At 37.5% G+C, this 11,944-nt stretch overlaps 1 protein-coding gene across 1 annotated transcript; it reads left to right on the forward strand.

Moving 5' to 3' along the window:
* Window positions 1-3,612: 3,612 nt before the first annotated feature.
* LOC129685397 (C2 domain-containing protein 5-like) lies at window positions 3,613-10,059 on the forward strand (the record flags this gene model as incomplete). The annotated part of the gene is made up of 3 exons (XM_055618940.1): window positions 3,613-3,733; window positions 4,709-4,860; window positions 9,974-10,059. Coding segments are annotated over exons 1-3 (333 nt in total), but the record flags the coding sequence as incomplete, so codon positions are not given.
* Between the last annotated feature and the right edge of the window lie 1,885 nt (window positions 10,060-11,944).

Consider the following 11,944-nt stretch of genomic DNA (forward strand, 5'->3'; position numbering starts at 1 on the left):
AGAGAGAGAGAGAGAGAGAGAGAGAGAGAGAGAGAGAGAGAGAGAGAAATTGAGGCCTTCTATTCAGTACCAGAGAGAAAAAAAAAATAAAACAACCACCAAAAGTACAAGGAATCCCAGCAAAAGAGTTCCTAGTTCGGATCTCAGGGCGTTTAGACTTACAGGTTGTTTGAAAAGTGTGTGCTCAGTGCAGCTATACAGGTCACTGTGGCTGGAATGAAACAGCATGAGCGACGCAACGGTGACAGGAAAGGCGTTGTTTGGTTTATATTTCCACAGCTGCTCATCACTGAAGGGAGTTACAACAGGGACCCAAACAGGGCAGGGACCCGGAGGCAGGAGCTGATGCAGAGGAATGCTACTTACTGGCTTGCTCCTCATGGCTTGCTCAGCCTGCTTTCCAATGGAACCCAGGACCACCAGCCCTGGGGTGGTATCACCCAGAATGGACTTTTCCATTTGTCACTAATTAAGAAAATGCTCTCCAGGCTTGCCTACAGGCTGATTTTATGGAGGCATCTTTCTCAGCTGAGGTTCCCTCTTCTCAGATGACTGTAGTTTGTGTCAAGTTGACATAAAACTAGCCAGTACATCTAGGAAGGCTTGCGTCTGTGATTGACTTGACCTGTGTTTTTTTCAGTTATATCAAGGGTAGATTCTGGGCATGGTTCTTGGAGGATAGCTTGGGCATCCCAAATCAGAAAATATGCAATCTGCAATACTCTAAAATTGGAAACACTGAGTACCAGTCCTCAAGAGCCTTGGTTTTAGAGCAGTTAGGTCTTGGGTTTTAAGTGCTCAGCTGGTGCAGTCTCCTCAATATTCTGAAATTTGAGAAGCTTGACACTCTTATTTTCAAATATTTCAGAGAAGTGCTCTTCTGAACTGTCAGTGGAGAATATTTGAATGATTTTTTTTTTCTTCTGTTGTAATTGTGTTGAAAGTCTTGCTGGGGAGCAGAGATGTGGACTAATCTGTGTAACTGGAACAACTGTGCAAGTAGAGTAACATTTGTTCCAGGCAAGATGCCACCAGTACTCCCATTAGGCCAGTGATCTAGAGGCAGCTCCAGGCTGAGGAAATTGTGTGCCCTGGTAGGACAGGTAGCTAATTTAACATTTGATGGCGCCTCTCTGTAAGTCCACCATTGCAACAGTGCATGAACTCGCGAGTGTTTCTGTGTCCCAGCTTCCTTGACAGAGCAGGTGGCTGGTAGATGCAGCCTCAGGATGTCGTCTGCTGGCTTTTTCTACTTTAGATTATCAGCGTCAGATTTCTGTAGACGAAGAATCTAATCCATTTCTTAGTTCAAAGTAGTCAGCAGAAGGCAAGTGGGAATGATCCTAATTCTCAAGAAAAGGGTTTTCCCATGATCTTTTTTAAAAACAAAAGTTTCTTTATCTTGCATAGATTTATTTAGTTTCCTCTCTTGCTGGTTTAGTACAAGATTTAGTACAGTAGTAGCAAGTTTTATTTGGAAATATACTTACAAATGAAATGAATTAAGAGGTTGTACCCTCAGTTTGCTTTATGTTCCGTTAAAATTTTGTCCTAAGGCTGAGGATGTTGCTCAGTGGTATGGAGAGTATGTGTCTAACACAAATGAGGCCCTGAATGTGTTCATGATTCTGTAATAAAATGCATAAATAAAATGTGTATTGCAAAAATATGAACATTCAGCCGATACAGTAGAGTTAGATTGCACATAGATTCAGACCCTGCCCCCCTTTCCATAGTAAGTGTAATTAAAGACTTGCTTTTTGAAGCCAGTTGCCATGGTACATGCTTGTAGTCTCAATATTTGAGGGGCTGAGAGGCAGGAGGCTCTCAAAGTTGAGGCCAGCCTGGAATACTTCATAAGATTCTGCCTCTAAATAAATAAACATATACTTACATACATACAAGACATGAGTCAATCACTTGCCACAATCTAGCTTTACTTACACCTCAAGAGTTCAGGCTTCTGCAGTACAAGTCTGCAGGTACAAGTAATCTGTACACTGAGGTTTTGAGTGAAAAGAAAGTGTTTCACTTGGTGGACCTTACAAAGAGAGAGAAACAACAGGGTTATGTTTCAAGTACATTCATGAAGAGACGCTCAGTAAACCCTGGTGGTATTGTATTTCTCCTTTTCCATCACAGCCATTTACTTTAAATTGTGAGCTGTAGAGTGAACTGTTCTACCCTGCATTGTTAGGGTATTTGGAAGGCATCTGAAAATACAGGCCATGTTTAGAAAGCCCCTCAGGATGGAGGCTACTCTGTTTGGTGTAAGGAATCAGTTTGGGTGACGTGTTCACATTCATTATGATTTAGCTTATTATCACTAATGTAGTCTTTGGTTATTGCATAACATTACTGGTTGTAGAATTTGGATATTGGATTTAATAGGTTACCTGAATGAATGAATGAATGAATGAATGAATGAATGGATGAATGATTAGAATGGATAGGATGGATTTAACACTGGAAATCATTATTTTGAGGCAAACTTTCATACAAGGAGACTGGTGGAACTCAGAATACATCACAGTAATGCTCCAGTATATTTGAACTTGGATTTGATGTCACACTTAGAAATTTTGCAGTGTTCATAATATTTTACCTGCATTAATGAATGACATGTGTGCTCTCTGTAAGTCTCTTTCTCTCTCTTAGCTATTGTATGAAAATCAGATCCCTTTGATTTTCCTCACTGAGCTCTCTCCTTGTGGTGATTTTCCACTGCTCTGCACACAGATGCTTTGTGAGGGCCTTAAGTGTGATCTCTTGTGTGCACAGAACTGCGTTGTAGACCTTCTAAGTTGAAGAATTTGAAGGCCCTTTCTCACTTTAGAAGAAGAAGACCCCACTCACTTAGTTGTCTTTATAAAACAGAGCACCTCTAAGAGGCTTACCGCGTCAGTCGTCCAAAGCACATTTTAGATTTCTGTTATGTACGGCAGCAGAGCATCTGTCCCGCGTGACCTTGCAGCCATGTTCCCTTGCTGTCTAGGGCTGGGTTAGCCTGCTGTGCAACATGTGGTAGGTTGTAGGTTGGGCTGCTCCTCTTCATGCCCGGTCCCTTCCTGCTCTTCTGCTCCTGATGCTCATTCTCATGTTCTTAAGTACCTCCGCCATGAAAGTGTGGTTATAGAAGCATAAGTAACTGCTAAACGTTCTTCATAGAAAGATACAAGTAACTGTATCAGCAACTCATATCTTAGTTTTAAAGAACATGACAGCTCTGACCTTTCACTTTTATGGGTGTTTCCTCCCATAAATATAATAGCAAGTCCTGTTTAGTGAAAATGCAAGCAAGTGTGTTAAAAGAAAATCTTAATATTCAAGTCTTAGTAGTCTTTCTTAGTTCTGATGACAATTATGCTTTCTATTTTCTTACAGTTCTTGATATATTAATCTGATCCTTTAAAATTATATTTATATCCTAACATTAATTGTTAACTATTCTTTTTTTTTTTTAAATTTCAACTTATTGCATGCTAAGAATTAAAAAAATAAGTGTTTTCCCTTAACAAAAGCTCCTTCGAAATAATTTTAACATAGTTTTTGCAATCTGTTGTGTGTATTGTTTTCTTTTCTTCCACTTTGACCACAAATTCCTTCAGGTCTCCGCTGGTTCATCCTCCAAGCCATGGATGCCGCTCGACTCACAACAGCCCAATTCACACTGCTACTGGCTCACGACTTACTCAGAACTTCTCTGTGTCTGTTCCCACTCTCATCTATACTGGTACGAGACTGCTCAGACGCCAGAGCTGGGGAGAGGCAGGCCACGGGCAGAGTGGCTGCAGAGGCAGGCAGGCAGGTAGTGTAGGCAGGTACCACAGTCTTTACTTCTTCCCTTTCTTACTTCAAATCCAGCTTCAGTGAAGGACTTCTGTTTAGCTGACATGAAGGCTCTGACTATGGAAGTGAAGCTGTTTTTCCAGCTTCCAAAGTGTCTTCCACAGATGCTCTTAGAGCCCTATGATTTTTTGCTTATTGCATTCTGAGAACCCTCCAGTTGTATTTATGTGAATATCTCTATATTTTTTTAGAATTGAAATTGATACACTTCTAAGTGAAGTAGACACCCAACACTTTGATTGGCTTATTTATGTGCAAAATCTGTAGGGTTTTGAAACAATAGGGGCTGTTTCAGTCTGTGGAAGAGAGCTATTGGGAAACAGGTAAGCAACTGTTCGCGTTCTACGCAGTGTTTCTGTGTAGATCTACTTACTGTCCTTCTTGCTGTGTTTTTAGCTGTGGCACTCTGCTGCTATAGGATAAGGAAACAGTTTTTTCTTTCGGAGATACTTTTGTGTGTGTAAATATGAAGACAGTTATGGATATTTCCACACACCATTTGTGGCCATCATTTTCTTTTGTAACTTAAAAAAAACATTTATTTGAAATATTTTGTCATTCGTTTATTCTTTTTATTTCTCCTTTTAATATATATTTTTTAAAATCCCCATTAGTCTACCATTTCATGCTTCTTTGCTTTTCCACTCGGCTTATTAACTGTTTCAATGCAGATAATCTTTATCTGGAGAATGATGAATGGGTACCCAGCAGTGTGTTGCTCTTGGCCGAATTCCCAGCTCCACACTTAAGACGTGACGGCCGCCCCGCCCCAGATCTTTCCTGATGTTTGGATCATGCTGCCAACTGTCACACCCTTCGGCACATGATTGCTTAATATGTCTCCACCTTCTTCTGGCAGGACTCCCTTCAATGAGGACCCCAATCCCAATACTCACTCATCAGGACCCTCAACCCCTCTGAAAAACCAAACCTATTCCTTTTCACCTTCCAAGTCCTACAGTCGACAGTCCTCTTCTTCTGACACAGATTTGAGTTTGACACCCAAGACGGGTAAGGCGCTTCCACCCACCTTTTGTTTTTCCTTTTAAAACTTGTTTCTGTTTCTTGTTAGCTTCCCATCCAAATCTTTCCTCCTGTTTTTGCATTTAAGTTAAAAGTTAATGTGAATGCTAATTAATTCAGTTGTTGAACTTATTATTATTTTTTTTTTTAGAGACACTTTTGTTTGGAGAATGACATTTTAATTAATTTAATTATTGTTGATATCAAGTCCGGAATTTATTTTTGGGTGTTGACATTCTTCATTTCATGTTCAAGTCAGGAGGAATGCCATTTTAAAGCATTTGCATAGTAACCCTAGTTAGTGGTTTGCAATCAAATTGCGGTTTTGAAACATAATTCGTCTTGAGCATATGATTAATTTATTTCTTACTTGTTCTTATTTCAGAACTTAGTTCTGTGCTTTTATTATGGAAATAGTTCAGAACTGGAATGGTAGTGTAGCATTACAGGGGTCTTTTCATCTGCTTTTTGGCTTAAGGTTTGCTCAGTGTAGAGTAGTGTCCTGTGTTTAACTGGAAAATAGAAAACAAATCCAAAAAGAGAAAATGACATTGGTCACATCTATTTGTTAATTTGTTTTCATGCTAACTTAAAATATAATGTAAATACTGATTTTTTTTTTCAGTTATTAAAGTTAATTTTTATAGAGGGATTATTTGTTTGCAGATTGGCATTTTAACTAGCTAGTCATTCTTGATACTGAGTTTGTGGGCTCAGTTGTGCTAGTCTTGCTCTCCAGGTTGAAACTTCAGCTTAAATTTCCTAATCCTTGAATAGTTTTCAATTTATTAAATTTATAATTTTCCCTCCCCTGTTTGTATTATGAATAGTTTCTGGTTTTTGTTAATGGTTTTTGATAAAACATTGATAAAAGATTAAATTAGCTTCTTCCTAAGAGAAAATTAAATTATTTAAATATTTTTTAATGAAAGATTGAAAGATTGTAAAGATTTACTATTTCTAATATTTCTATAAATAAGTACTATTTTTGGCAGTTTTTCTATCAGATTGATTAAAACAGTTTTTGTTTCTATTATTTTGAATTCATCATTTTTAATAACCTCAGATTTTGTGAAAACAATCTTACCTATAAAGCAGTGTTATTCATTATAGACTTAATTTCTTTCTTTCTTTCTTTTTTCTTATAAGTATGGTTACAGACTATAAATACTATAAACACCTATTTGTTTTTATTACCATCTCTGCCTTGCTGCTCTAACAATTAATTTTGATAACTTTATTTACGTTAAGTATACGCTCAGTCTTAACATATTAAAGCAAGTATAGGTCAGAAATCCTCGAGCAAAGATTACACCTGTCCCCAGTGCAGGCAGACATTTCTTTTTATTATTGCCTACATGCTACAGCGTTAGAACTTCTCTAGCTTAGCATGTGCATTGTATTAGGTATTATAAGTAATGTAAGGATGATTTAAAATAGACAGAACGAGGTGCACAGGTTATTTGCAGATAATACCCCCTATTGTATAAGAAACTGTAGTGTCTGTGATTTTTATTTCTGGTACAGTAGTGATGGTGGTCCCAGTACCAGTCCTTTACAGTACTGAAGGCCCACTATATATAATTAGGAGTAACAATTAAAAATGGTATTTTGTAGTGATGGGTACTTTTGAATGTGGCATTTTAACAGTTTGTGCCATAAAAATTGAACCATTCAAATTGTAATGAAAATTTTAAAAGGAATAATGTTTTTATCATTGACATAAATAATAATGTCATGGCCTTAATGTTCATAACAGTCAGAACAAGATAGACTTAGGATAGTCTTGTCTTCTCTGCTCCCCTTTTTATTGGCACTGGACATGATACTCAGTACATCATGCATGCATGCATGCTGGGCAAACACTCTGTCTCAGCTTCATCCCCAGCTCTTGGATGCTTTTGGAGACCAAATCTTGCTAAGTTGTTGAGGCTGTTCTCTGCCTTGTGAGCTGCAGCAGTCACATTAGCTGCTCAATACTGCTGAGACTTTAGGTGTGCACCCTCATGAACAGTGAGATCCAACCATACTTTTGAGCATTGGTCTGCGCACTGTTCTAGGCTACTTTTCAGTACACTTACTGAAAAGTTATTTCTTACCGTACCACAGATAAAGTGTAGAAAGTATTTTCTTGGCCTTTTTGTTTCTTAATTCCCACAGGACAGACCTACTGATTCTGTAGCCCTAAGTGACGGAAGCAGACCTCAAGCTTTCTGGCTGGCACCAGCTCTGCTAGCAGTGACTTGTAGCACTGGTTCTTAAAACCTTGCTTCCAAGCGGTGTGGTATCCCGACATATTTACTTGCAAGTGCTTCATTTTGCTGTCTGCCTCGGTAGCATATTTAGTCTTTCCCCAGCTTTGCATGGTCCAGAGGAGCACAGGACTTCTCATTTATGAAGTGGCAGAATCACGTTCCAAAACTCCTAAAGCTGAGACCCAGTGCATACCTTTCTCTGCTTCCATCAATCTTCGGAGAAACAGTGGAATAAGCTGATGATTATTAACTTATTTATAAACTGAGAAGTCAGAAGTCGAGCAGGGGTAATAAAGAGTGACCTGAGAAAGTTATTTTCTGTTTATAATAAAATCTTTTTTTTGTTAGTTTTCTTAATTTTTAAAATTTTATTAGGTTCTAATTTTTAAAAATGAGACTTTAAAAAATATTTCTCTCAATATTTCTCAATTAATAGGAATGGAATTTTGGAATGCTGGTGTAGATGTATGGCAGAGATTTACACACTCGATTTAGGTTAATTCTACTTTCGTAGGCAGGCTGGCTGTATATATTTCTTACAATCCATAGGTTATTTGACATTTATATGCAAATCTCTCTAAATAGTACTATGATCAGATTAAAGTATGAAAAATTTTAGAGGAAAAGTAAAAGGATTAATGTATACCTTAAAACTGGTGAGAAAAAAAATTGGCTACTTTGAATTCAAAATTCAGAACTTTATTTTTAATGAGTATCCCATTAATACAAAAATACGCAGTGTTTTAGCTAGTAACATTTGAAGGTACCAAACTTTAGTACTTTAAGTGTGATTGAAGCAACCAGTTTCTCACCATAACACTGGAGTGGTGTTTTTCAACCATGCAAGTTCTTAAACATATAGCCAACCAACCAAAATTGGTGGGCAATTTAAGTATTTGAAGAAGTCAGTTAAAAGTGATGTAAAATGGCAAAAAATCTTGCTAGTTATCTAAAGTTTTTTTTTTTTTTTTTTTTTTTTAATGACTGTAGAATTTGAAAGGGCTTTGTTAATTTAGAAGATATCTTTGGTTTGAATTATATTGGCTAGGGGCTCTGGGATGGGTGGTGTTCTTACGCTTGGTGTTAATTTGTGTGCATTTGAAATCCATTTTGACTGTTATGTTTTGCTTCGTCATTGCTTTCCTTCTCCTGCATTTTCTGATCATCTTCTGAATCTGCATCTTTGCTACTTTCCTCCACAGCACCTTACCCACAGGGGCCTGGGATGTACCTGTGTCCTAGCTCCACTCCCCTCTCTTGTGGTTCCCTTCACCTTAAGTCCCGCCTCCTCTCGGAATCTAGCCTTACCCCTCATCACTCTAGCCTTGTCAGCCCCGTTCTGAGGAAAAGTGTTTCTTTCAGTGAAGAGCTGTTCCTGGCTGCTTCTGGTAGGATCACATTATGTCAGCTTTTTTAATCCCTTTATTTTAAATCATCTTTGAAAACATTATTTTATACCATAGCAAATGATTGTGTGCTTTATATGTCTATTAGTGATTTGTTGACAGAGTTAATCAGAATTACAAGGATGTCATTGGAAGTTACTTGATTGATAATTATTAGTATTCACTAAAGTTTATATTTAAAAACATGTCTATCTCAGGATGTGGATGTGGATGTTTATTCTATCAGTACCTAGGTTCTCGTTCAAGTGTCTGCTGTAGATGCTTTGCTCCCCTCTCTCCATACCCGCTCCATCCACGTCAGACCTATGCCATCCTGTTGCTAAACCATAAGGCTACATGAGAAAATTATTCTGTTTGAACCAGTTTAAGTCTCATTTTGGTGGTGTTCTTTTATTATACATTTTTTTTCTATCCACTACATTAATCAAGTTATTCTGCCATGTTTTCTGGTACTTTTAGTTATCACTGCAAACTTACCTTTTATTTTGTGACTTTTAATATGCTTCATATAAAGATCTTAGTTTTATTTCCAGTTAGCATTGTATAGTCTCTAAAAATGTTAAGATTACTATAAGAAAAACAGAATGGAATGGGACTACACACATGCTAACCCTTGTTTCCTTATCCGAGAACAGCTAAAAATGTAAATGTGAAGTAGCTCCTTCCTAAGGCACTGCAGTGAACCTGACTGTGTGCATCTTTAGTGTTGAGAGGCTGGGGTTCACCCTAATGTGCACAGTACCAGCTTTCCAGCCATCCATCTCCATATAAGTCTTGGGTCATATTTGTTCTTGTGCTGCTGTCAGAACAACAACAACAAAATGCTAGGGAAAGAGATGTAAAATTTGTCTTTAAAATACATCTAAGAGTGAGGAAATAGAATTCTTTCATCCGTGACTATGTATATTTGTGATGTGTTTTCACATGTGTGAGGTTTTTTTCCCCAGAAATTGTGTTGATTTTTGTTACTGAGCACACTATGGTGGTGTGCCATCAGGTTGAGAGGCAGGCGTCAGCAGAGAGTAAACTTCGTTCTGAATGCTGGCTCCATGCTCTGTAGCTCTCCTACAGTTAGTGTGCTTTTCCTTCGTATTTCACCGGATAGTTGGTGTGTATAAATTGTTAGCATAGTAATAGTTTTTCTTTTGAGTATTTTTATTAAGTCTCAACTTTTAAATATTGAATGTTATCAAAGATTTGTTACCTTGGTTAAATAGTCTTATTAGAATAAATTGATTCTAAAACTAGCTGTGACCAGAACTTTGATGTCTTGCTTTAAAGAAAGTCTAAGTATAGTAGAATAAAAAATATGTGTTAGTTGCCATCTAAAAATATGTTAAATGTATAAATCATTTTGACTGATGCTATTTATGAAGATGAATGCAGTTGAGCTGCTGTTCATAGTTGTTGTTGGTGTTGTTTACATGTGGCGTCCTGAAGGAATGGGCAGCGGTAGTGCTGGAAAAGAAGGGGGGCCCTTTAAAGCTCTTTTACGACAACAGACGCAGTCGGCGTTGGAACAGCGGGTAAGATTCCACTTTTCTATGCTCGCACTGTCACTGGCTTTGTCTTACTGTGCTCCCGTGTGCTTAAAAACTCATATTTTTCATCATATCTGTAATGTTGCAGTTTTAAAGTTCAAATATATTTAAGATACCAAAGTAATTTATTCACCAATATTTACTTTTAGTTTGGAAAAATTCTTCAAGTTTTTTTGTTTTGTGTTCCAATCTTTAATTTAAAATATTTCTTTTGGAAATACTCATTGAATGCTGAAGTCATTTCTATTCTTCATTGAAGTTATAGTATGGTTAATATGTTTATATGCTTAACTTTTAAGAAAATGGTTAATATTTTTACAGAAAAAACATTTCAAACATTACATTAAAATAGTGCTTTACTATATTAACATTTATCTGCTGACATTTTTATCATTGGCTTGTTTATTAGATATAAGAGACACATAGTTTATCTCTCTGAAGATTAAATTTAATAGAGTAACTGTCTAGTACAATATACTTATTTTAATTATCATGTATAATGCTTAGTTAATTTGTTGAGTGGGAAACTGAGTCTAGTTTTTGGATGATTTTTTTCTCTCTCTCTTTATAAATGTCATTGCTAAGGGAGGATCGCCTCATAGGTTCTGTAGAAGGCGGGTATGTTTCTGATTGTGTGAGAGCCTGTTCCTCTGTTAGAAGCTTTTCTACTTTTGATCTTGTCCATTTAAGTTTTATTTAAGCTGTTAACAAACGTTGCTGGCATTTTCTGACCTTGGTGCTGTGAGGCTCATGTTCTTTTCTGCTAATGTAATGCATGGCTCCATGTGTCCTGTCCTGTGCTTCACAGAGCTCCATAGCTTTCTCTGTGTCTGCTTTGGAAGGTATAAGCACTTAGGGAATTTGGTTCTCTGTGTTCATTTTGTACCAGCACTTGGGAGAGAACAGAGGTGAGACATAGTGAACACCATAAAAGGCATACCTCCTATCTGCAGTTTGTTTCTGAGAATAGTTTTTTTTTTTTTTTTCAGATTCTGTGACTGCAGACAGTTAAGTTTATTCCTTAAGCTATTTTTTCCTTATGCTTCATATATATGCACACACATATTACATATATACATACCATTTACCTTTTGGACAAGGGTGGAGAGAGCAGAGCTGAAGCATAGTAACAAGTTGAGCTCTACTTTGGTCTGTTTTCTTAAAGTACTTGAGATTGAACCCAGGATCCTGTATACACTAGACAAGTACCTTCCCACTGAGCTGTGTCCCCAGCGCCCAGCCCCCAGTTCTTTGTTTCATACACCACTAAACTGCATTTGCTTTTCAGCCACTCTTTCCTTTTCAACAGCTACCACCAAAGGCTCACCTAAACAGTCACTTAGTGAACTAAAACCAAACACAGCCAAAGATTAGAACTGTAGAGAAGAGGGTCACAGTGGAGGTGGAGGTGTCTGTTTACCATGCTTTAGACCAGAATAGTTTTGTCTTTGCCTTTTCCCATCTTTAATCTGATTGGTTGATGAACTGAGCACACTGGAGATGAGGCGATGTGAAGTGTTGGTGGCTTTGCTGTGTGCAACAGACCTTTGCAGCCTTTTCATGGGAAAATACTAAAATCATTTTGGAGTGGGTTTAGATAAAATTTGTGGGGTTTGTTTTGTTTTTGTTTTTTGAGATGATATCTAATTTGTAGCCCAGGCTAACATGGATGACTATGTAGTTCAGGCTAGCCCTAATATCATGATCATATTGCTTCAGCCTTGCCAATGCTGGGATTACAATGCCCAGGTAAAAGTTGTGTGTATGTGTGTAATTCTTTAAATTGAAATAGAACTTCATCATTTTCTACCCTTCTTTTTCTCCCCCCCCCCCAGCTCTTCCCATGTCCACCCACTCTCAAGTTGATAGC

This window comes from Psammomys obesus, unplaced genomic scaffold (genome assembly GCF_907164565.1).
Source record: "Psammomys obesus unplaced genomic scaffold, mPsaObe1.curated_primary_1811, whole genome shotgun sequence".
NCBI classification, from domain to species: domain Eukaryota; kingdom Metazoa; phylum Chordata; class Mammalia; order Rodentia; family Muridae; genus Psammomys; species Psammomys obesus.